We start from the raw sequence: 27,731 nt of genomic DNA on the forward strand, positions 1-27,731 counted from the left end.
TTTGTGCAAGGGTAGTAAATATCCACCTTCAGCTAAATCAATTCCTTATATACCAGTGTAAAATACCATGATCATTTATGCCTTAACCCAACATTAGAAGACTGAAAACTGCCCAACATTAGAAGACTGAAAACTGTCTTTTTTCAAGAAAAACATAGAGCAACTCAGAATTCTGCCTTTAAGGCAGAATTTATTTATGCCTTAAAGGCCTAATTTTGCTACAAATTGCCTTGCGATTTTTTTTTTTTTTACTGAGCCGGTGTTTGAACCCAGAACTTCGGGGTATTTTAGGCGAAGATAAAAAATTAAAGACTAACAATTTGACGGGCAAAAATTAAAGACCACCCCTGAATAAAGGCAATCGTGCAAATATTTTTCTAAATATTTTGAATTGCTAACTATTGTGATTTTCACTACTCCCTCCATTTCAAAAGGCCAAAGTCATAGATGGACTCCCTCCATTTCAAAAGGCCAAAGTCATAGATGGACTCCTGAACTTATCCTGATTTTTCATTTAGACCCCTTAACTGAAACGTTGACCATCTGGACCCTCGAACATAAGATAAAATGTGTCATTTGAACCCCTCGTGCCAGCTGGACACACGCGTGAACTTCATTTATTTAAATAAGTGTAAAATTCGAAGAACATCATTAATGTCTTCTTGATCACGTGAAACACCACTTATTTTTTAACAGAAAGAAAAGGTAAAAACACCACTTATTTTAAAATGGAGGGAGTATACTTGATTAGATATTAAAATGACTAAAATTGAAATTTAGCAAAATTGAGGAACCACAAATATACTATTACACCAATATATGATTTTACCGCCCACAAACATGCAATTGAAATATTGGACACGAAACTGTAACGACCACTAATTTAGTTGGAATCTCCGCCGTGTAATCGCCGAAGCTACCCACAACACAACTACTACTTTCCTCACATGGACACCTCAAATTCATCATCCTTAATCGATCCAAACAGCGGATTCTGTTCAAAAACAAAAACATTCCACAGTCTCCGACAACCTCTCCAACTTCCTCTAGAATCTTCACCTCTTTCAGTTGCTTACTTCGCACTTTCCCTCCAACAAAACACGTCCCCATGGCCCGAATCCACTGCCTTTATCGACTCTTCCACAGGCCACGTCATCACTTTCTCTGATTTCCGACAACGTGTGCATTCCTTAGCCTGTTCGCTTCAAAACAAACTCCGTCTTTCCAAAAATGACGTGGCATTTATCCTCTCTCCTAATTCAACTCACGTTCCGGTTCTCTACTTTTCGCTTCTCTTGCTTGGTGTTGTTATCTCACCTGCTAATCCTTTAAGTACAGAATCTGAGCTTTTAAGGCAAATTAAGTTAACGAAACCTGTAATTGCGTTTGCTACTTCGAGAAACTTCCAGAAGGTTCCGACGTTGAAGTATCCAACAGTTCTGATTGATTCACCGGAGTTCGAATCAATGATAATGATGAATAAAGGAGTGGAATTTGAACATGTGGAAGTGAATCAATCGGATTTAGCGGCGATTATGTATTCATCGGGGACTACAGGGGAGGTAATGTTAGAAAATTGCATTGAATCAATCGGATTTAGCGGCTATTATAGTTCAACCTCACTTTGTCTCGCAGTTTTGCACTGTATTCACACACTATAGGAAGAGATATAATTTAATAGTGCACTTTTGATCAATTAATGACTTATTATTACCCATATGAACTTAATTCATGAGATCTCCAATCACATAGATTGGGTTATCATCATTGTTAATCTTCTCAAATTGACAAAAGTCTCATTCCCCTCGATGTTTCTTTTAATTCTGTGCATCGGCCAAATTCATCTCAAACATCACATAACTCATGGAAATAGTTTCATCTTTCAACAACTTGTTTATCACATTGTGTCGACACAAAAAATATTGAATTTGTTCCAATTTAAGTACTCACTAAGTAGTTTCTTAGCCACTCAGCCTCATAACTAGCCAATTCCAAAACCTCAATTCAGATTCATATTCATTATGATATAATAATTATTTTTTGTTTGGTTGATTTAGATGTTATTCACCCTCACAAAAGGTGAACACGTAGTTTTTAGTGGATTTTGTCTCATCTAAATCAAAGATTCAGTTATCATCATTGTATCTCTCTAATACAACGAAAAATTCATTTGACACCATAATTCATGGTACCTGTCAAATTTTTTTTTTTTTTTTCAAAATTAGGATCTCATCATCAACTGCTTCTTTCCAAACTTTATTTTCAAAAACATTCTGAATAACAAGACCAAATAAAATATTATCTCTTTTTGAAAAGTTCTCTCCACACAATTCTAGTAAAACACCATAACCCCCACATTTTCAAAATTTTTAAGATAGAGGAATGATATTTTTAAGGCTTAAGTGACTAAAACGCCCCTGAACTTTACACATTCTTTTTGCAACTTCAATCCCCAAACTATTGATGGACTTCAAGACACCCCTAAACTCGGCTAAATGGGTTTTATTACACCCCTGAGCTCATGACCTGGAGTGAGTGTAGTCATTTGCGAGTCCAGCTGTAAAATAAGGCATATGTGGCCTCCACGTGTAAAATATTAATGCTACATGGCATTTTCATTGTATGTGTCCTCCACATAAATAAATTGTTTTGAAAAAAAATGTAAAACTGATTTTTTTTTATAAAAAATCTGGAACAATGAAATATTTATTTTAAATCTGGAAAATTTTATTTAAAAAACAAAAAAAACTGAAATACTACAGTTTTAATTAAAATATCTGTAAAAAAACGGATTTAAAAAAAAAATGAAAACTTGATTTTTTTTAAAAGTGCCCTAAAAAATTCAGATTTTCATGATTCTTTTAAGACACTTCTTTTAAAAAAAACTGGAAAAATTGATTTTTTTTAAAAATGTAGAAAACCCATTTTTTTTTAAAAAATCCCGGAAAATTAGATTAGTTTTTAAATCTAGAAAAAAATTATCAGTTTTCCACTTTATTCTTAAAAAATCAGTATTCCAAATTTTTAAAAAGTCCAGGTTTTTAATCAAAATTTCAATTTTCAGATTCTTTTTTAGAAAAATGGGTATATTTAGTTTTCCAGATTTTTTAATTAAAAAAAAAATTCCAGATTTTTTTTAAAAAAATAACGGGTTTCTCAGTTTTCAAGATTTAAAAAGTTCCAGATTTTTTAATAAAAAATTCAGTCCAGATTTATTTTTAAAAAATGGGTTTTCCACATTTTAAAAAAAAATAGTTTTTTCTAATTTTTAAAATTTATACTTTTTTAATGAATTTTCAAAAATTGATTTTTCTTTTTTGTTTTTTAAAAAACAACTGACGTGGCACCTCTCACGCGCCTGTTGGCGTGTGACTACACTTGTTATGCCACATGGCAGCTCGGGGATGAATTAAAACCCATTTTGTCAAGTTTAGAGGTGTCTTGAAGTCCATCAATAGTTTGGGGACTAAAATTGCAATTCGTGCCAAGTTTGGAAGCGTTTTAGTCACTTAAGCCTATTTTTAATAACTCATAATAAGTATTATCAATTTCTCATAAGACTCATCTTATAAATAACAAGTTAATAATATAGCTTCACCCAAAATATTAAATTCAACTAATAACCACATTATGTCATCATCAACTAATATTTAAGAAAGTATCATTTTTATAAAAATAAAATGAATAAATCTTACTAAGTGATCTCTTAAAAAAATAGAATATGTACACTTGATATGGCACACACAAGTGAAAGAAAATAAATACATATACTAGCATTTATAACATTATTAAATATTGCAAGCACACACAAATACATCATGATTGCAAACTCATTGCTCATCAGATTATTATTTATGCAACCTTATCATACTCAAGATAAAAACTTCACTTCAACTTTCCTTTTTCGTTAAAAAAGTATATTTACCAAATTGGTCAGAATTTTAGCTAAAAACATGGATCAGTCAATAATTTTCAGATGTGAGTTCAAAAACTTTTTCCTTTTCAAGGACTACTCAAGTTCTTGAATCACTGAGATAAATAAATCATTCGTCTTCTACAACTTAGGTGTAAAACACAAAATTATTTCGTTAGCACAAAGATATTTAGTAGCACCAAAGTCATCTAATACCAAATATTTCACATTAGCTACAAGATTCGCTCGAGAAATGATCACAACAATTATGTCATCCTCTTTATTAAATTTATTCTTACTTAGCAGGATTTCATTTCTCCGAATTGTCTTCTATATTTGTTTGTCATTGGACATAATTAAGATTATGCTAATTTCTCAGGGCCGTAAATTTAAAGAACTAAAAAACCCAATTTCTTTTGTACTTCAAGAAGAACAGCTATAGCTGAACCATCCACATTTTACAAACAAAAATAATTCTTTTAGTAGTTAACGGAAATTGCTTAAATACATGCACATCACGTGGTATAAGCAAAAACTAATTCATGTCATAATTCTGAGAATCAGTTAAAAGCCAAATTAACATACTGATAAGTCTGATTTAGAACCACTCAATTGATCATGCTATGATGCTTTATCAACCGAAGCAAATTACAATTTTGAAAGGTTAGAAAACTCTACCACTACTGAAATAATTAATATACATTTGCCTCTCCATAATGTTCAGTGAGAAAATATAAAACACTCACAACTAAAACAGATGCAAAAGTAGCTCTTAGAAGACAAAGGAGTTAAAGTGTAATATCTTTCGGGCAGAATGCACATACACATTAACAATCTACAAATCCACACCAGCAAATAATATACAATCATAAATATTTCTATAATACAAAGGAGATTATATGTATCATCTTGAGGTCAAAGTTCATTTACCTATTATACAGTGCGTTTAACATTCAAATATTAGTAGAAGCATACCTGAAACTTGGGCAGATTGTACTAAGTTATTCTCTATCAATTTTCCGTAAGAATAGAACGTGAAATATCCTTAAGATTGTTGGAAATCTTACGGAAAATACTTGATCACGAACCTTCTTGATCACGAACCTTGCAGGAAATTCATGAAAGCTTGAGGCATGCCAATTAAGACATTGTCCTTAAGGATATTTCACCCGGTATGGGTGTATCCCCCAGGATTCATCAAGCTCTTTTAATACAAAACTAGAAGTTAGAATCTAACAAAGATTTCACAAAGAAGAAAATCCAGCACACTATAATGTATAAGGAAAAATTTGTTTTTGTATATTTCACAGAAAACCCAACAATACAAAATGAGAAGAAGTATTTTTTCTATGTTTTTCACTGTATATATAGCTAACTTAGTGAGCTTCTAATTTTCTGCAGTACAAAGATTCAAGAATAATAAAGAGCATAAAAGATCATAAAAGCAATTGGTCAAATGACCAGATTTAATTTATAAACCGTTTTGCAACGCACAATTTTTCATTTTGAGAATATGCCATTAAAGCTAATAAAATATAATCATGTCTTTTGTATTAAAAGTCAATAAAAACGGTAGAAATAGTTCATTTATTTTTGAGATATTAAATAGAAAATAATATTTTTCTAACAATTTGTGCATAAATTCATAAGCTTATTATATCCACTAAAACTATTTGCGTACAATCCCATAACAATCTCGCAGAGGGGAGGGAGAAAATACCGATTTTAGGAAAGCGTTTCGCATACGTGTTTCAAGCCTTCCAATCATGTGTTTATTATTCATATTTTCCAACAGGTAAAGGGAGTGAAGGCGAATCACCGGAATTTTGTTGCGAGTATTGCGAATTATCATGCTCAGAGAAGGGAGAGGAAGTCGCCTGCGGTGATGTTGTATACGGTACCGTTATTTCATGTGTTTGGTTTCCACTACGTTTTGAAATCAGTAGCTTTGACGGAGACTGTAGTGGTGATGGAGAGATTTGATTTGAAGAAAATGTTGGAGGCGGTTGAGGATTTTAAGGTGACTCAGTTAGTGGTGGCTCCACCAGTGGTGGTGGCGATGGCTAAAGGAAGTGTTACACATGGCTATGATTTGAGTTCATTGGAAGCAGTTCGCAGCGGCGGCGCGCCACTTGGGAAAGATGTAATGCAAGCATTTGCAGACAAGTTTCCCAATGTCATATTATTGCAAGTAAGTAAATTCATTTTTGGTGACTGTATTAATTTCATGGGGTACCTGCTACCCCTGTTAGCATAGTTATCGAGTAATTATGTCCACTGAGGATTGGATAGATGGACCTCATGTTTTTTTGCATTCGCTTGAGATTTGAACTTGAGACTTTATTGTTCTTAACCTATTTCATTGACCACTAAACCACACGCTTGAGCTTATATATGTGAAACTCTTAGAGAACTTCAATGTAGGAGTATAAAAGATGAAGTTCTTAGTGTTGAATTGAAATGACATGAATAGGTACAAATGAGGGAATGACAGAGGATTCATTAGTGTATCACTGATGATTTGATGGTTCCTATAAGCATTTTAATATTAAAACTTATATTATTGAAGTGGTCCATTATTCCATTTCGTTGGTGGCAGATAGTGTCCCTTTGGTTCTTGAAACTCTTTTAGCCACAATCTCATGAATGTGTTCATATGTTGCCTAATTACTATTCACACGTAAATGACATAAAATGGTGACTTTATTTTCTTTGTAACCTCTTACTCATAATTCACCCAGACTCATCCTCTTTACTCTTGTAACCTCCAAATAATATTTTTTCCATTATCAACCTACTTTACTACCCCATTCATGTCCTATTCAATTCAAGGATGATTTTCTTAGCTATAAATAGTTATTCATCCTTCACAGCTTGTTGGGGGTAGAAAATATACATTGGAGAGTTCTTGAAAAAGTAAGGAAAATAAAAGAGATGTTGTAAAATAAAGACTATAAAGTAAATACACCAGAGACAAGTATATAGAGAAAGACTGAATGTGTATTCCTTTCTATGTCTTTTTTTAATATCATGTTATCAGTACGAGACTCTGCTATCTTGAGCATGAGTATAGCAAAATGGTTCGAATCTTCGATATATCTGCCGAAGCAAAGGTGAGATTATAATTCTCAAAGCAATTTCAGGTAACATATTTCAAATATTTATTTATTTATTTGTTTTGATGGCTCGATCAATTGCTATTGAGTTCAAAGATAAACGAAATTTTTAACTGATTATGCATACTCTTATAAGGAGCTTCGTTACCAAGCTAATTATTAGTTCTCACAGTATTGAGCCAATTTTCTTTCTATATTTGCCGACTCACTTCTGACTTTAGAAAGAAGCACATTTTGGTTACTTTCAAAGGATTTAAGTGGGCTTGAGAGTAGTATGGTCACAAGATTACCATCCGAGGTATTTAGATCGAGGTGGCCAATATTGCAGGTAAGAAATTCGAGATTTTTTGGTTGCTCTTGGTTTGATATTTTTATCAGCATGATAAGCGCTTTATGTAAGATGAATTAATGACTCTTCTTGAACTCCAGTAGAGTTCATAATAAATTTACAGCCACCAGAAGTGGTAATAGTTTTATGGGCTTGTTGTTGGGACTAAATATGTATGCCTCAATTTGCTCCCGAAGTAGCAATTTCTTAAAAGAGGTTCTAAGCTATCACAATTTACTATACTTAAGGCACGTTTGGATAATTATGTTTCATTCTTGAAGATTGAGAACTTTTGATAAATGCTTCAAATACAGATCCATTCCCAGAAGTGAATGTGACAGTATGTAGTAAAGCCTATAAATATGAACGTGCAAATGATTGTTAAAATATTAATATTCTGAATATTTTATGCTTTACTCCCGAAGTTGTAAACTCATAAATTTTCTCCCGAAGTAGCAAAACTTTGGATTGTACTCCCGAAGTAGTAGAACATTGAACTCTACTCCCAAAGTAGTAGCACGTTGAAATTTATTTCTGAAGTAGTAAGATCTTGAAATTTACTCTTGAAGTAATAAACTTTCAAACTTTACTCCAGAAGTAATAAAACTTTAGATTTTACTCTTGAAGTAGTAAATCTTTAACTTTACTCCTGAAGCAGAAAGAACTGGTAAAATATCTGAGAAATATTCTGGAGCAATGTCTTCTTGTGCTTGAGCAAAATAACGAGTTATTGAGTAACGTCGTATTGCAAGCACATTTGAATAATCAGTTTCAAGTAAATGAAAAATACAAGGACCTATCTCTTGGAGAGATAAAATAACAATGGATATACATGTTATTTTTGTGGTATGAAATCAAGGCATTGCAATACGTACCTGTCGTACGTCGAAACGTATTAAAGTATCATCCTAAGGCAAAAGGAAGCAGAGTAAAATGCTTTCTACTACAACCACATTGATACATTATGGTTAGTTGTTGTTGATTTCTTTGAAGGAAATAAACATTAATGTATCCCGTCCTGAAGGATGTGATTACTATGTGGTTGCCACTTGATACAAAATACTCAGATAATAACGGTTAATCTCCTTGAAGGAGATATTTAAAATACTGAAGTTTATAGTTTAATGTTTACTTTTCATAATTTATAGTTTAAAATTGTCTTTAGATTTTCATTTGATTATTGTTTTCTTTCATGACACTAGTAGTGTTTAATCAATTTTCTTTTGTGATACCAGAAGTATCTAGAAAATATTTGGTACTAGAAACTAATGATTATGGGGTTCCAGAAGAGCTAACTATATATCTACAAGTATCATGACACCAGCAGCGTCCAAATAATATATGATTATGGTGAACAAATTGATGTCTCTCAAAGAGCTTATATATGATAGTACCATTAATCCTAGATCATAATTATTACCATCGGAAAGTAAATTATAGTAAACCTGAAGTTTACTAGCGAGAAAAATGGTCATCATATTGAGACTACAAATGATTGGAAGATTGAATATCTCCAACTTATTACGGGTAGGGACACGTGTGTAAAGTGTTACCCAAGTATGATGAGATCGCATGTCACAATAAACCAGAAGTTTTGACATAAAATCTCATGCAATTGTAAATCCGAAGTTTACTAAAATAAATAGCACTTGTCATGGTAAACTTGAAGTTTATGGGTACAGATTATTTTATCTGTTGACAAGACCATTTTGATTGTCCTGATTTAAATCTGATGTGCTAATTGAGTATTCAAAATATATTGAAGAACTAGAAGATTCTTCAAGAATTTGTTTGTGTTGCTTGTTCTCATGATAAGTTGATTACACCAGCTAATGTTAGGATTGAATCCCCTAAAATTTGAAAAATATAAAAGGTGAATGTGGGCCCCTTTCACCTGCCATGTGATGTCTTAAATAGATGTATCTACGAGACGATCACATGTATGTTTATTGTCAACTGGAAGTTTGACATTTATAAAGTTGCTTGCTCAAAATAATTGAGTTGGAAGCACAATTTTCAGGATATGTAATCAAGACAATTCATCTTGATAAGTTGGTTTATATCTAAGCTAGTTTGGCGTTGGATGCCTCCATTATATAGCTAAACCATTGCTTATGAGAACAAAGCTTCGGATGTTGGTCTGAGATATAATATATTGCATATAATGACACTTGTATTCTTCAGACCAATAAATTATGCGAAATTCTCCCGTCATAATTGGTTCTGGGTCAGGAACAAAATATTTCCATCTTGTAGCTTTTGATGTGCATTATATGATTAATGGATATACTATAAATGTACGTAGATGGATTTCTCAAAGAAAATGGGAATATGTGTTAGTTTTTCTAACATAAGGGGAAAGAATATGCAAATAAGAAATATGTTGTGAATTATCATCAGTATGATCCTCAAATAATTCAAGTAAAATGCTAGAAGCATTTGTTGATTCAACTATTTCATATTTCATCTGCAAAATGCTCCTAATGTCCCTGAAGGACAGAGTCTACAACATGCATGGAGCATGGTAGACCAATCGGTTCCAAATATAATAATCCTTGAAAAAAGGGAGGAGAAAATGATCATAATAAGGAGGCAAAGTGCTCTTAAAGAGCCGACGACATAACACTTCATGAAACCTTATGCGAGGTTCAGGTACCTGAAAATAATGAAGTGATGAGATCTCAGTAAGTTATGTCGAATTGCGAACCGATACAACATGATATCTTGTCGACAATATTTTGATACAATATAGCGCGCAATATTATTTAAGGTTGTGAGGATTTGATTTCTACGTCTCTTAAAGCATGTTGATGTAGAAATAATTACCAAGTAAAATGATGCATCATGGTAAACGTAATGTTTATTGGGCCAGCAGTCCAAACATCAGAAAATGTCATATTATTTATACTGATGGATGCTGTCACAGCCTATGTGGCTTACTTGATGAAATTTATATGAAAATTCCTGAAGAACTTAAAATTCCTGAAGCAATTAGTTCAAAGTCTCGGAAAATGTATTCAATCAAAATAGAAAGATCATTATATGCTCTAAAACAACCAGGGCACATGTGGTACAATCGCCTCAGTGAGTACTTGGGAAATGAAGGTTATATAAATTATGCCATTTGTCCATGTGTGTTTATTAAGAAAACAAAATTAGAGTTTGTTATACTTTTTGTTTATGCTGATGACATAAATCTCATTGGAACTCCAGAAGAGTTCTAAAAGGCAATCGAATATATAGAGAAAGAATTTGAAATGAAGAACTTGAAAAGACAAAGCTTTGTCTTAGTCTGCATATTGAACATTGAGCAAACAGGATCTTTATCCATCAATCTATCTATACCGAAAAAGTTTTAAAACGGTTTTACATGGACAATACGCATGTTTTAAGTACCCCAATGATTGTTCACTCACTTGAAGTAAGTAAAGATCCGTTCCGACCTCACGAAGAAAAAATGAAGAGCTTTTTGGTCCTGAAGTACCATATCTTAGTGTCATTGGTGCACTTATGTATCTTGCTAATGCTACAAGACCTGATATAACATTCTTTGTTAATTTGCTAGCAAGATATAGCTCTTCTCCTACACTGATACACTGGAACGGAATTAAGCATATACTGCGATATCTAAAGGGTACTATTGATATGGGTCTGTTTTATGCTAACAATAACAGTACAGATCTTGTTCGTCATGCAGATGCAGGTTATTTATCTGATCTACATAAAGCTCGATCTGAGACAGGCTATTTGTTTACATGCGGAGGTACTGCTATATCATGACGATCTACAAAGCAGTCCATTGTTGCTACTTCTTCGAATCATGCTGAGATAAGAGCTATTCATGAAGCAAGTAGAGAATGTGTGTGATTAAGATCAGTGATACATTTCATCAGAGAAAGATGCGTCTTTAAGTGTGATACCAAAATACCCACAGTATTATATGAAGATAATCCTGCATGCATAGCTCAATTAAAAGGAGGTTTCACAAAAGGAGATAGAACGAAGCACATTTCACCAAAGTTATTTTTCACACATGATCTCCAGAAGAATGGTGATATTGATGTGCAACAAGTCCGTTCAAGTGACAATCCTGCAGATTTGTTCACTAAATCTTTGCCAACTTCAACTCTTGAGAAGATGATATTCAAGATTGGAATGCGAAGACTCCGACATCTGAATCTTGGTCTTCGTCAGGGGGAGTGAAATACGCGTTGTACTCTTTTTTCCTTAACCAAGTTTTGTCCCATTGTGTTTTCTTGATAAGGTTTTTAATGAGGCAGCTATCAAAGCGTATTACTAGATATGTGTACTCTTTTTCCTTCACTAGGACTTTTTCCCACAGGGTTTTTCCTAGTAAGGTTTTAACGAGACACTATATCTATTAATGGACATTCAAGGGGGAGTGTTGTAAATAATATATAATAAGTGAATGTCCATGTATTATAAAATATGTATTTATTTACTTGGAGAGAAAGGTTTGGTTGGAGACCAATGTAACTAGGTAATAACTATAGTTACTATGGGACTCATCTAGTTAGAATTTAACTACTTACTTGGTGACCAAGTATTTTTATTCCTATAAATAGAAAGGTTTTATCTCCTTAGCATATCATCAAAAATATGACAATAAAATTTCATCTTAAGCTTCCTCTCTAATTCTCTTGTTTCACTCTCAATTTGTATTATTTTATATCAAGAGAGTTTATTTAGTTGAAATAAGGTGTTCTTTTTTGTGGGGCTTTGGACTCAACATCTTGTCTAGAGTTTGTTGAGTTATACGACGTGATCGGGTTGTTGTATCCTGGAGGGGACAAGTCAGAAAGCTTATTGCTGGACCGGTAAAGATTTGTTGCAGTGGGCTTGAATCTCCTTAAAGATAGCGAGATATCCGCGCCACAACCGAAGATATTTTTATTTCTTCATTTTATTTTTCACTTATAATTTTACTTTCAGTTGTAAATTCACTAACAATTTTAAGGAGATTCAATGGCCACAATTGAAAAATCTGCGGATGTCAAAGTGGGAGATCTTAACAAGCCATTTCGGTTCAACGGTTCAAGAGATGGAAGGGTAAAGTATTTTTCTACTTAAGTCTTCTCAATGTTTCTTATGTGTTAACTGAGAAGAATTCAAATAAAGTAGACAACTCTTCCATGAATGATGAAGAACTTATTTCTCTTTAAGAAAAAGTTGAAAAGTACGATGAAGATTCATACAAGTGTCGGTATTATCTTCTTAATTGTCTATCGGATAATTTTTATGATTATTATGATAGAACTTACTCTACTGCAAAGAAAATTTGGAAAGCATTGCAGAGTAAATATGATACCGAGGAGGCTGAACCAAAAAAAAAATGTTGCTAGTAGATTTTTTCGTTTCCAAATGGTGGATAACAAATCAGTGGTGGACCAACCTCAAGACTTTATAATGATCGTTGGAGAGCTCAGGTCCGAGGAGATAAAAAATGGAGATAACCTTATTGTTTGTGGCATAATAGATAAACTTCCACCTTCATGGAAGGAATTTCAAAAAACAAAGTGCCACAAACAAAAGGAAACTTCACTTGAGACTGTGATTATGCGAAACCGCATGGAGGCAAGGGGCCAAGATGCACTTTTGCAAACGGAAGAGAGCAACTTACAACCCGTCACAAACAAGGTAAATTTAATTACTTCAAATAATGCTGCTCCTAATTCTAACAAAAATACCTCTATGAAGCCTAAGAAGAAAATATTCAAGAAAAATAATGGTAGACCTCCCAAGAAAAATAATGGTGCCAATAACCTGTCACGACCTATTTTGCTTAAGCCGTGCGGGCACTTACCTTCTCACCTTGGTAAGCGAACCCTCAACCATACAATGGATAAGTACATAAAAGAATGAAATTAAGCAACGGAATAGAATAAATACGTAAGTCTCACGATATATATATAAGTGGTAGAAAAGTGTGGAATGACGATTGTCACACCCCATTTTAACCGGGTAGATTTAGGGAGTATGACGTATTGGTGATTCCTATTTGTTTGTTTTAAGGGAGTCGCCACCTAATTAATTTAATGGTGAATTAGGACACCTAGAGATTAACTAAGGTAAAGTTAAAACTAAACCTCCGTTAATAGTCTGCTTAACCAGTGTGATTCTAGGTAAGGGCTCTATATTATCCTAAAGGGAAGGGGTTAGGCATCCTTTAGAATCCGTCAGCTTACGGTTATCCGACCAAACTTAGGTTAATTAAAAAAACACAGTGCTTAAATTATATAAAATGAAAAGTTTTGGAGGAAAACAATGTCAAAATAAGATTTACGAAAAAATGTAATATTTTGTATAAAAAGAGAACTTTAAAGGCTATTTTAAAATAAAACAGGGTTGTTAAGATCTTGAAGAAAAAAATATGATAATGCAATTTAGATATGATTTGTGAAATAATTTGCAAAAAAAAAAGAGATTTTAAATGTTGTTTAAAATAAGCTATAAATATTGCTAAGCTTTAAATAATAATGTTGTTTTAAAAATGAGACTTGCAACATGCAATGACTTGCATATAAATAGAAGTTTTTAATAAAAAACCTAGCCAATTTAAAATGGGAATAAAAATTACGCTTATGTAGCAAATCTAAACTTATTTTATAAATAGAAAAAGGTGATAGAATTTTCCTCCCTTTTAACTTTGCTTGGTGTTATTTGGCTAAAGAATAATATATGATTCAATGAAGCTTAAGAAATGTTTATAGAATATACTTTGAGTTTATATTAGCATGTTAATGATATTTTAATTTTTTTTTTTAAAGATAGCAAGCATAGATTATAACTCTTTTAACTCAAAGATTATAAATAGTTTTACCATATATAGAGAAGAATGAGACTTAAAGTATTAATTACTAGTTTCTTTTCTAAGTCAACTACCCATCATGCTAAACTAAACCACTAATTTACTAGAGTTCATCTAAGTTAAAAAAAAGTAAAGGGGTTAGTCGAATAATACAAATCCAATACATAAAGTAGAATAAGATAAAAAAAGGGGGCGGGAATTAAATGGATCAGCCCGTTTTAAGGCCCAACTGCTACGGATTCTGCTGATGGAAATGAGCTCGGCCCACATATTTTGGTCTGTGGACAAGAGGCTGGACAGAGAGGGAAATCACATTTCGTTGGGCCTTGGCCCAACATCGAATGCGGAAGACGAGTCTCTCGAAACTCGTACGCGATGGTCATGCAACAAAATAAAACAAAAGGGTTAGTATCTAATCGATGAATGTGGCTAAACAATATAAGATGCAGATTCAATAACTAAACATGGCTTCATACCAGTTACACTACTAAGCAAAACAAACTAAAAGGGCTAAGTATAGCTTTTAACCAACTGACATACTAAACAAAAACAACCTAAATAACTGAACACAAGTTTCTTACCACCTGCAACATTAAGCAAACAAACTAAGTAGTTAACCCAGAACAAACTACTCATGATGGCGTGGGAACCAAAACCAAAATAACAAGGGAATGGACCAGATCTGCCCGACTTTAGCCACTTGAGGGATGAGGGGTACATGAGTATATGCTTGAGACATAAAGGATAATCTTGGGTTAAGAAAACATTACCATAATAAATATCAGCTTCTATACTTCATCACACCAATCACAGCATCATATCCACTCTAATAATAGACTAACAGAACCAATACTCAAGCAAACAATAGCTTAAACTAGACCACCACATACTGATAATCAGATCCAAATATATATCTGAATTCTACTTCAGATCATTCAATAACATAGGATATATGCTTAACAAGGACAAATTACACAATGCATTCGTATATATTTAAAACAACAGGATGGCTTAAACAAAAAGTAAACTACACATTAATCAAGAGCATCTAAACATGTCTTGAACTGAACTAACATATAATGCAGGCAAGCCGACAACAAGTAATTAAGCAGGACAGTGAAACTACATTCTCTACACATTTAAACACACCCTAGGGATATATTGAGCTAAACAGCAAGTTAAGTATAGAAACAGATTACATATCAGGACTGGAAGATAAAGGATATGAAGTTTACTGACTTTGAACTGAAGCAAACATCATTCTAAACCAGCAAAGCTAACCATATATATACTTATATTAACATAAAGTCATTTAACTATACCAACAGATGAATGTGCTTGCATACAATTGAATCAATAGTAAAATCACAAACCACAATATTGCACCTACTAACAAAATATTACTAAACTGATGCAGGTTCTGCCAACATAATTTGAAACCAACCAACATCTAATCTTCATTATGGAATGACCAACCTTGTTATGACAACCAAAATTAATCAGCATGGAATGCTTACTCAATATAATACCGATTTAAAGGTCACTTAAGGCAGTTGATCTAACATGCTATACTAATCAACCAATTCAACTTTAATATAGCTAACTGTTGCAGGTAGGTCGAGCATAGAGGATCAGGTTAAAATGGTCTATAGGGCCATGAAAGTTAGATCAAGCCGAGATGCCTAGACAAATTCTATTATCAAACTGAAACTAAAGTATTAGAAGAAGAGAAAATATTTATGCTGATAACATGAACAGGCTCACACATATTAAGCTTTCATATGAAAAAATGATTAAAGCAACTTGAATTAGATAGGAACAACACAGCTCACACATTTTTGAACCAAACTAAAATCAAACTCCTATGTCCAACATATCCGATGGCATAAAAAGAACTAACTTGGCGACTAAACCATCATGCAGGATTGATTAAATACGAACTGATGTCCACATACAAACAGACTTATCCATTAAACAAGCTAACCAACTCTAACCAAACAGCATATAGAATAGCAACTGAAGGATGTGAAAACAAATAGAAAAGGGGAATTACCTTCTCCGGGTGCAGCGAAATGAGGCACGGAGTCTCGATTTATCCTCGAACACCACTAAATCTGAATTTGCACGCGCTCGAATTCAAACAAATATTAAAGCAAAACAGAAGAGAATTTAATGCTTGAGACAATATCTAGAAAATGGAAAACTGATATTTTACAGGGAACCTCGTACGATTAGGGACTGGTATTTTTAGAGGTATTCGAAGTTGAAGAATTCAATATTTTGGGAATTTTTGTGACTGAAAAAGAGGACCTAGTTCTTGAGGGATCGAAAAATACTCCAGTTTCTTTGGGGCTTTCACCGATCTAAAATCGATTCTTGGGGGATTTACCAATATATAAAAAAAGAACCTCAGATTCTAGGGGGTTTCGCCTCTCCCCCCAGCCTCCTCAAATGGAACCTAAAATTGAGTATTTATAAGAACAATTAGGGTTTGCTACGAAAAAAAGATGAGTGAGGAAAGAGAGAAGAGCGGGGGGACAAGGTTGAGTGGGATGTCGGAGAGGCATGGGTGTAGCAGTGGCGTGATGGTGTCAGACGCATGGTGTAGTGGAGGCGTCGTGGGGGAGACGATGACGATGAAAGAGAGAAGTGGGGAACGACAAGGTGAAGTGGAGGACAGAGGTAATCGTGGGAGTGACAGTAGCGAGTGGAGATGATGATGGTGGAGACAGGTGTGGTGCGGCGTGGGGTGTGTCAGAGGTGTCGGTGATGAAGTGGGAGTCACGAAGGGGGTATGGGTGTGGTGGAGATGGCGGTGATGGAAGAGGGAAAAGGAGGGGCGGCGCTAGGGTTTTTTGGGGGGAAGAGGAAGAGAGGCGGAAGGAAGAAGAGGAAACGAAGAGGCGGAAGAAGATGAGAGGTTAGGGGAAACCCTTATTTTGTGCGAAATGGGTCAGACCCAGTCCATAAATGGACTGGGTTAATTCTTTTTAGACCGGGTATTAAGAGAATAGGCTAATAAATTAAAACACGAATTATTCTAAAAATTGAGATAAGAGGTGTGGACTAGTCCAAAAATATTAGAGATTAATCGGACTTTGATTTAGGGTCCGGTAAGTCAAATCACGAACTGAGTGCAAGAAATAGTTCGGCTTCTAAATTTGAATAAGAGACCTATTTAAATAACTTGTGTTAAAATATTGATCGACATGAAATGCGCAAACATTAATGCTCAGATAAAAAATGGCGTTGTAATAGCCGTGTAATAATATTCCGAAAATCCACAGTAAGATAAATACTATTATTTAATTATACAAAGATAAATGCGATGCGTGCGCGTAAGCTGGTAAAATGCCGAAATGATAAAAAATTATGAATTTATAATAATAGTAATAAATAATAATGATAATAATAATAATACTAATAATAATAAAAAAAATGCGGTAATAGTAATAAGAATAATTAATAGAATAATGCAATAGCGGTATTGATAAGAGGCTAATAATTATAGTAAACATAATATATATATTTTATTTTTTCCAAAAATATTAGAAGCGCGAAATAGGTATTTCGGAGGAGAGGCGGGACAAAATTGGGTGTCAACAACGATAAACACCCCCAGGGTCTAGTCTGAATAACACAAGAGCATCTAAAGAGAAATAATACAATTTGGAATACTAATACATAAAGTGTCTATATCTCTGGTATAGAATAGGACATAAAGATAGAAAGTCTTCAAGGCAGCGGACGGTCGTGCTCACCCTGGAAACTCAAGAGAAAGCTGAAGCGACGATCAGCCACACGTCACGGAAGTGGATCCGACCTGATACTCTGCATTCATAAAAGAATGCAGCAAGTGCAGGTCAATACAAAACAACAGTACTGGTAGGCATCATCGGCCGACTAAGCATAGCTAACACAATTCAGATAATAAAGCAGATAAGCAAATAAACCAACAAGTATAAGACAATGCAATCCATTCCAAATATCCATCATCGCCTATGTAAAGCATCTAATCCCAAATATGCCAAGTCTGAATATATCCAATCCAATCCAACATCACAATACCGCACCAAACATCTCAGTCAAGTCATAATGCAATGCAATGCAATGCAATAATGGTATGAAACAATGTAATGCCATGCAAATGCGGTGTACACATGTACTCCGGACGAAAATATCGACGTCTCGGTAGCACAACCCAGCGTGACTCGCGAAGTCTAAGTGCCACCCGTCCCGGATCTTTACCCAACAGACAGACGGGACGCCGAATCTTTGCCCACGGGGGGTTCTCACCGGCACCACCCTGGGGGATCCGCGGATTCCATGCACTATCAACGATTTCGGAACTAACATAGGATATCGGCCATGCAATCAATGATTCCGGAATAAATCATTGGACATCGGACTCTCACGTCACTCAAATAAAAGAGTTTCATCAAGTATCACTTTCACGGAATCAACGATTCCCGGATGAACATCGGACATCGGCCATCTCACGTCACTCAAGTAAAACTGAGCCCAACTCATCAAGTGTTTCATCAAATATCATCAATATCTCAACAGTGTATCATGAAAATGAGAGTGCATGCAATGTATGAATCATATCAATAATCATGCCCAATATCACAAGTACCAACAATGATTGCGCCAACAATATATGTGAATCCCAAATACCAACAGTGGGTATGCCAATAATATAACCGAATCACAAATACCAACAGTGGATATGCCAATAATATAATCGAATCACAGTACCAACAGTGGGTACGCCAATAATATATCCAAGTACAAATATCAACCTGCTGATATGCCAACTATATTATAATCAAGATGATAAAACAAAATTCAATATCTACCAACGACTCATGGCATCAAGCCGGCATAATAGAACAATCAAATCACACATAACGGGGTGGCTAGCCCCAAACACACAACAGGGCCCAACCTAAGGCAATATCCAACCCCACTTTATACCCGAAGGCTCACATGTTGTCTCCGACAATATAATCTAAATATATGCTTCGTTATACGATGTCTCTCCAAAGGCAAGCCATAACCAACCTGGATGGTCGAACCGCAACACCAACAACTCACTCCTTTGCCTTGCCCTTCCGCTGAACCTCAGAACCAAAGTAGTCTAAGCATAATCGAAATCTAGATTAGAAATCATGAAGAATGATACTAATATTGCTACTATTCATTTTCGGTCAATTCCAACCTTAGAAATTGGAAAAACGGGCCCACAAGGGAAAACTGGAAATTCGGCAGCAAAATACCAAATTAAGCACTAGTTGATCATAACCCACCACTAATTGTTGATTTAACTTAAGGATTAGCCTAATTTCTGATTTCAAGCAAAACCCCCAATTTGGGTGTAAACCCTAAGTCTTTGATTCCGAAATTCAACACTAGAATTGGAAGATATATGATTAATAAGCTCAGATTCATCAAAATCTAACATAAACATCATCAATTTCCTCATAAATGAGCCTAAGGAAAAGTTCATCAAAACCCTTTTTCAACTTCCATCACTAATGGATTATTAAGGAGAAGGGGGAAATCTATGACGATTGTGATTAAGGATGAGTAAAGGAATAGGCAAGATTTACCTCCAAGAATGTCTCCAAAATATCTCCAAGAACTGTTCCCCAAAGATCTAATTTCGAAATGGAAAATAATAAGGGTCTAAGGGCTTATTTAAGTCACACTTAATAAAAACACCTGGCCCGTCACCGCCACAACGGTAATGGGGCCGCTACAGCGCCTATCAGGCCGCCATAGCGGTCTGGCATCATACACATGGCTGGCCCAGCGGCCAATACACGGCAACAACGATGCCGTTGGGACGGCACTGGTGCCGCCGTTTCGAGCACCAGGTACCAGAATTCCTTCCATTTTCTCTAAGTCTCAATCGACATCCCGAGCCATTCGGGAGGCCATTTGCTCACAATATACACAGACCCACACAAAAATACGCTATGAACGCGCTTGTGGCCTCGGAATTCCCAACAGAGGTCTCGTTGACTGAATCAACCCCCGACGCCTTAGTTCCAATTTCCAACCCAAGTCTCAAAATGCATCCAAGTGCATTGGGAACCGAACCAAATACACACACAAGTTCTAAACGAACATCCGGACCTCTTGGAATCGACAAAATTTCAAAAAAAAGTCTGTTTACCCAAAAGTCAACTTTGGGTGAACCATCTTTCATTTTAAGCCTATATTTCACAAAAGTTGCCCAAATCCGGTCTAGACACCTCGGGAGGTGTGCCAACGGTCCCCTCGGGTCAAAAGCGAGCTAATCAATGCTCGGGAACAGGACAAAAATGCAGAAAGGACTATAACGACGAAATGGATCGTCATAAAATCAACAAGCACAAAATGGAGGATCATGCTTTGTCTGTGGCAAGAGTGGGCATATTACTCGATTTTGCAAGTTTCGTAAAACTTGGTCCTACTCCTCATGCGAACGTTACCGAAGAGCCACTTGTGGCCATGATAACAGACATAAATATGGTTGAAAATGTTGATGGATGGTGGGCTGATTCTGGTGCAAACCTTCATGTCTGCTATGACAAAGATTGGTTCAAAGTATATACTCCTTTTGAGGAGCCCAAAACCATCATGCTTGGTGATTCTCACACTACTCAAGTGCTTGGAAAGGGAGAGGTCGAGTTGAGCTTCACTTCTGAAGGGTATTAACTTTAAAAGATGTACTTCTTACTCCTTCTATGAGAAAAAATTTGATGTCTAGTTTTCTTCTTAATAAAGCAGGCTTCAAACAAATTATTGAATCTGATCAATATGTAATAGTGAAAAAAGGTATTTTTGTGGGAAAGGGGTATGCTTGTGATGAGATGTTCAAGTTGAATGTTGAGATGAATAAAGTTGAAAGAAAAACTAAATTGTTAGAGTTAATCCATACTGATATTTGTGAACTTGGAGGAATTTTAACTCGTGGAGGAAATAGTTATTTTATCACTTTTATTGACGGTTTTTCTAAGTATACATATGTTTTCTTGATGAAAAATAAAAGTGATGCTTTTGAAAATTTTAAAATTTATCTCCATGAAGTTGAAAATCAATTTGGTAGGAAAAAAAAAAGAATTAGAAGTGATAGAGGTTGTGAATATGAGTCTAATGAGTTTATTTCTTTTGTTAGATCATAGGGAATAATTCATGAAACTACTTCACCTTATTCTCCTGCATCTAATGGTGTAGCGGAGAGAAAAAATAGAACTTTGACGGAGTTAACAAATGTCATGCTTATTGAGTCTAGTGCACCTCTAAATTTTTGAGGTGAAGCTATTTTGACTGCTTGTTAAGTGTTGAATCATGTACCTCATAAAAAGATAAATTAACACCGTTTGAGTTGTGGAAAGGTCACAAGCCAAATTTGGGATATCTAAGAGTTTTAGGTTGTTTAGCCTATGTGAGGTTAATGGATCCCAAAATTTCTAAGTTGGATAAAAAAAAGTTACTACTTGTGCTTTTCTTGGTTATGCTTCAAATAATATAACCGATAGATTTTTTAGTCTTGAAGATATATAATAATAGAATCAGGTGATGCTATTTTTCATGAAAATAAATTTCCATTTGATTCTAAAAATAGTGGGGGTCAAAGGACTGAAGAAAATATTTTGTCACAACCTAGTTCTTTTACTTCTGTTTTGAAAAATAAAGAAAATAATGATTTTGAGTTAAGAAGAAGTAAAAGAGCTAGAGTAGAAAAAGATTTTGGTCCTGTTTTTTATGTTTTTAATATTGAAGATGACCCTCTCACTTTACAATAAGTTTTCTGTTGATAAATACAAGGCTAGACTAGTTGCTAAAGATCTTTAACAACTATAAGGCCTAGAATTTTTTGATACTTTTTCTCTGGTAACTAGAATTACATCCATAAGACTTTTAATTGCTATTGCTGCAATTTTCGATTTGGATATTCATCAAATGGATGTAACAACTGCTTTTTTAAATGGGGACCTAAATGAGGAAATTTATATGGAACAACCCGAAGGTTATGTTGAAGCCGGCCAAGAAAGCAAAGTATGTAAACTTACTAAATCTCTATATGGCTTGAAACAGGCACCAAAGCAATGGCATGAGAAATTTGATTTCCGCATGATTGAAGATGGTTTTAAAACAAACGAGTGTGATAAGTGCATCTATGATAAGTCTTGGAATAATTCACATGTTATTGTTTGCCTCTATGTTGATGATTTATTGACATTTGGCTCTAACATGAATGTTATTGGTGAAACTAAAAACATTCTTAGAAGCCATTTTGATATGAAAGATCTTGGTGAGGCAAATTTTATTCTTGGATTAAATTACTAAAACATGTGATGGAATTTTCCTTGACCAGTTACATTATGTTGAGAAAATTTTGAAAAAAATATAACTTTCTTGATTGCCAGCATGTTGTAACTCATTTAGATTCAAATGTTCACTTGTTTCCTGTTCAAAGTGAAAATGATGTGATAAATCAAAAGGAATATGCTCGCTTAATTGGAAGTTTGAGATATGTGACTGACTTGCACTAGGCCTAATATTACATATGCAGTTGGAGTACTTAGCAAGTTTACAAGAAAGCCAGGTAATGAACATTGGCATGCCATAACGAGAGTTATGAAATATTTAGTAGGTACAAAATCTTATGGCTTGTTTTTATAAAAAATATCCTTCTGTACTTGAAGGCTTTTCTAATGCAGATTGGAACACTGTATCTGGTGATTCCTATTCTACCACTGGCTATATTTTTACTTTGGGAGGTGGTGCTATTTGTTGGAAATCAAAAAAGCAAACTATTATTGCTAACTCTACCATGGAGGCTGAACTAATTGCTTTAGCTTCAGCTAGTGAAGAAGCGAATTGGTTGAGAGATTTATTATTTCATATACCTTATTTTGAAAAACCAATTCCTCCTATTTTAATTCATTGTGATAGCACCGCTGCAATTGGTAGAGTTCAAAATCGTTATTAAAACGGTAAATCCAGACTTATAAGGAGAAAACACAGTACTGTGAGATCATATTTGACAAGTGGTACCATTAACGTTGATTATGTCAAATCTTGTGATAATCTTGCAGATCCACTAACCAAGGCCTTGGCAAGAGAAAGGGTATGGAGCACATCGAGGGGGATGGGGTTGAAGCCCATAAATTCATAAGTCATATATCAGGAAACCCAACCTGGGGACTAGAGATCCTATAACCAGGTTCAATGGGAAAAACAGATCATATGATGACTTGTTGTGAAAAGTGCACTATTTTATTTATTCCCTCCCTATGGTGTGAGTGCATTATTCTGTAACGATTTGTGGAGGTTGATTTTATAAACTCTTAATGAAATTCTGTAGCTCGTATGAGTGGGGTGTTAAAGTTACAGAATCACCCTTGACAGATTTCACCTATATGAGTGTGGAAGTAGGCCGCTTCTTATGAGAATTGGGCTCGTTCTCAAAAGCACTCATGAAACCGGGATAGCACAAGGTCGTAATGTGTCGGGCTGCTGGCTGTGAAAGCTCATGTCAACACCTTGATTATTATTATGTGTAAGCAATAATTCTTTATTTCTCTTAAACAGTCACAGTTCAAGTCTGAGACCACTATAGCTCTGGAGTAAAGATTATTGTTTTACTAAGTTGAGGTTCAATGCAAGCACCCCTTCATTATGCATAATAGTCTCCCTTCAACTGATAAACTCTCTTGTTTAATATTAAAATGAGTGGTGGATTGATGGCTCCTATAAGCATTTTAATATTAAAACTTATATTATTAAAGTGCTGCATTATTCCATTTCGTTGGTGGCAGATAGTGTCCCTTTGGTTCTTGAAACTCTTTTAGCCACAATCTCATGAATGTGTCCATTATGTTGCCTAATTACTATTCACACGTAAATGACATAAAATGGTCACTTTATTTTATTTGTAACCTCCTACTCATAACTCATCCAAATTTATCATCTTTACTCTTGTAACTCATGTAACCTTCAAATAATAATTTTTTCATTATCTACCTACTTTACTACCCCATTCATGTCCTATTCAATTCAAGGATGATTTTCTTAGGTATAAATAGTTATTCATCCTTCACTTGTGGGGGGTAGAAAATATACATTGGAGAGTTCTTGAAAAAGCGAGGAAAATAAAAGAGAGTTTATTTAGTTGAAGTAAGGTGTTCTTTTTGGTGGAGCTTTGGACTCAACATCCTGTCCAGAGTTTGCTGAATTTTACAACGTGATCGGGCTGTTGTATCCTGAAGGAGACAAGTCAGAAAGATTATTGCTGGACCGGTAAAGATTTACTGCAATGGGCTTGAATCTCCTTAAAGATATCCGCGCCTTAGCCGAAGATATTTTTATTTCTTCATTTTATTTTTCAATTATAATTTTACTTTCAGTTGTAAATTCACCAACATGATTCATATCACGTATGTAGCCTTAACTGGTGGGAGCACTGAGGGGAAGTCGATAACTTTTTTAATAGTTGAGAAATTTCTGAGACCCAGTGACCCACGGATCAAAACTTGGTGGATAATGAACTCGTTTCTTTATTCTTCTCCACTTAAATACGACTTCTTTTTATCAACCCGCACAGTTAGGATTCCCTGGAATGGGTCTAATACAAATCACGAGCTGCGTCATTAGCACTAGACCAAAGCCCTGAGGTGGACCACTTGATATTTAATTGATCGATGTATACCAGTTTCTGGCTAAGCTAAGGAATAGCCAAGAAACTCCTGAGAGCCAGTGACACACGGTTCAGGAGCTAGTGCCGCACGATTCTATATTAATGAACTCATCTTTTTACCCTTCTTCGCTTAAACATCAAGTTTTTTTGTCCAGAGCTCAAACTTGTGGTCTGCGTCTAACAGCAAACAACTCTACTTTGTTTTCAAAGATGAATTATTTAGTATTGAATGAAATGACAATGAATAGGCACAAATGATACAGAGATTCATATAGTGTAGCACTAATGATTCATATGTAAACCTTAACTAGTGTAGCATTGAGGGGTAGTTGATATACCTTTGTTAATAGACGAAAAACTCGTGGGAGTCAGTGATGCATGATTCAAAAATTTGTGGATAATGAACTCGTCCTATATCCTTCTTTGCTTAAACATCAAGTTTTTATGTCCGCAGCATAGCTCGAACTCGTCCTTAACTGCTATACTGAAGCCCGGGGCAGACTACTCGATATGCAGTTGATTGTAGACCAGTTTCTGGCTAAGCTAAGGAATTGATTTTTTCTAGCATGTAACTGAACTTGAGTTTTTAATTTGAGGGTTATGGACTAACTGAGACAACCGGGACAGCATTTCGAGCTGCGACTACTGAAGAAATGCTTCATCGGGGTTCTGTGGGAAGGCTACTGGCAAATGCTGAAGCCAAAATTGTAGATCCAGACACTGGGATTGCTCTGCGTCCTGGTGAGCATGGAGAGCTCTGGATTAAAGGTCCAACCATTATGCAAGGTAACTTCAATTATAAGAACTGAACGCTGTTTAGCAGAAACCTCCGCTGCAATTAATCGGGAAGAGGGCCTTATTTATGAGGTTAGCCTAAAATAGTTTTCCAAATATGCACCTGAGTAGTTTTGCTCCTTCATATTTACTAAAACTCAGCAGTTTTGGTCTCTGTTGTATGTAAAATGCAAGGCCATAGTAATCTTTGATAGAATTAGCTCGTGAGAAACACGCGAGCTGTTTAAATAACTGAAGAGATAATAGGGATGTATCTCTCTCTAATTCATTTTCCTTAGTTTGCACCTCTAGAAAAAAACCTATTCAAGCCCGTTGAACCTACCATGAGCTTCCTTCTACCCTCAATATGATGAATTAGCGAATGAATAAACATTAACGTCTCCTTCGAACCTCAAATAGCCCGGTTTATGTTGAAACGCTGAAGTTTAAAGGTACAAATTGGGAAAAATAGATCGGGATTAGTTCGTTCCGTCTGAGATAATGTCGTATGTTTGAGATATAACAGAGACCAAAAGTGCCCAACTTTAGTATACATATAGGACTAAAGCTGCTCAGTTGCATATTTAAACGACTATTTTAAATGTAATACCAAACATGACAGACTCATTTTGTCATTTTTTCTTTAGTTTCCTACTAAATAATCAAATAATGTTGTGATATCTTGTGTAGGTTACGTGGGTGATTCAAAGGCAACCTCTGAAACTCTGGTGTCGGGTAGGTGGTTGAGGACTGGTGATCTTTGTTATATTGATCACCATGGTTACCTTTTTGTTGTAGACAGGCTGAAGGAGCTAATCAAATATAAAGGATACCAGGTTCTATCTCTATCTTCATTTGTAACCTTTAAGTTTTTGGGCATCTTATATTTGAGAAAACCCCTACTTATTCAATCTTGATTTTCAGGTTGCTCCTGCTGAACTAGAACAACTTCTTCAGTCTCACCCAAAAATAGTAGATGCTGCTGTCATACCGTAAGATTTTGTGTTTCTGTTCTCTTGTATACCTTCAGAATTATGGTTCAGAATCTAATATTTGTTTAAGTTTTGCTGTTTTCACATGTATATCTATGTCTCGTGTAAAAAGTATTGGGTTCAATTGAATCCGTAGTTCTAAGGCTATATCCACTACATCTTATAGACAAACTAGAGTTAAGACATAAAAATGGTCTTCTATTTGAACATGATACTTTGAATGTTGTATACTGCTAGAAATGAATGTTGATGAATCTTATAAACAAATTTGACAGATATCCTGATGAAGAAGCTGGCCAATTGCCCATGGCGTTTGTTGTAAGACGTCCCCAAAGCGCTCTTGACAAAGAACAAGTAATTGGTTTTATTTCAAAACAGGTGCTTCCTTTGACTATTTGCTTCAAGCTATTACTCTTGCCCCTTTTTCTCGTTCTCCGTCATAAAAAAAATGTACTCCCAACATTCTAATTTATGTGTTTAGTTTGATTAGACTCGGAGTTTTTTTCATCTTGGGATAAAGGCGCATGGTTTTCAATCCTAAACCAGTTAAGAAATTATTGGTGCTCCGTCATGAAAATATCTACTCCCCACATTCTAATTTAAGTGTTTAGTTTGATTAGACATGGAGTTTTTTGATCTTGGGATAAAGGCACATGGTTTTCAATCCTTTAACCAGTTAAGAAATTATTGGCGTGCTCGTCCACGGCTCGCTATATCTACTGGGTGACACATTGTCCATCAATTTTGTTGCAGGTTGCTCCATATAAGAAGATAAGGCGTGTGGCATTTGTCAGCTCAATACCCAGAAACCCATCCGGGAAGATATTGAGAAAAGAATTAAAAAGGATTCATTTACCAGGATCCAAGTTGTAAAAGGATTCATTTACCAGGACCTAAGTTGTAATCAAGTTCCTTTCAAATGATTTTGCTTGTACATTAGTTCAATGCTGCAGTGCAGGATTCTCCAATTCAAAGATGAATTGTTCATATGATTTATGAGCAGCATGTTGCCAAAAGTACATTAAACAGTAATCAATGGTTCTACTTTCATGCACGAAACGGTTTTAATGTAGCAACCACGGAGCT

The 27,731-nt window shown here is 35.0% G+C and overlaps 1 protein-coding gene across 1 annotated transcript; it reads left to right on the plus strand.

The window, feature by feature from the left end:
* The first annotated feature begins 798 nt into the window (after positions 1–798).
* On the plus strand, positions 799–27,704 carry LOC132616477 (4-coumarate--CoA ligase-like 9). The gene is made up of 7 exons (XM_060330889.1): positions 799–1,562; positions 5,709–6,104; positions 25,476–25,665; positions 26,344–26,489; positions 26,578–26,645; positions 26,921–27,023; positions 27,399–27,704. Exons 1-7 carry the CDS (start codon positions 948–950, stop codon positions 27,516–27,518), a joined length of 1,638 nt encoding a protein of 545 aa, XP_060186872.1. The 5' UTR covers positions 799–947; the 3' UTR covers positions 27,519–27,704.
* Positions 27,705–27,731: the final 27 nt, after the last annotated feature.

This window comes from Lycium barbarum, chromosome 11 (genome assembly GCF_019175385.1).
Source record: "Lycium barbarum isolate Lr01 chromosome 11, ASM1917538v2, whole genome shotgun sequence".
NCBI classification, from domain to species: Eukaryota; Viridiplantae; Streptophyta; class Magnoliopsida; order Solanales; family Solanaceae; genus Lycium; species Lycium barbarum.

What these genes read in the sequence shown, in the direction of transcription:
- LOC132616477 (XM_060330889.1), top strand. Translation starts at nt 948, where the DNA reads ATGGACACCTCAAATTCATCATCCTTAATCGATCCAAACAGCGGATTC. An exon ending in CCAATGTCATATTATTGCAA is followed by an intron (nt 6,105 to 25,475) that starts GTAAGTAAATTC and finishes TTTTAATTTGAG; the next exon opens with GGTTATGGACTAACTGAGAC. An exon ending in TTGGTTTTATTTCAAAACAG is followed by an intron (nt 27,024 to 27,398) that starts GTGCTTCCTTTG and finishes ATTTTGTTGCAG; the next exon opens with GTTGCTCCATATAAGAAGAT.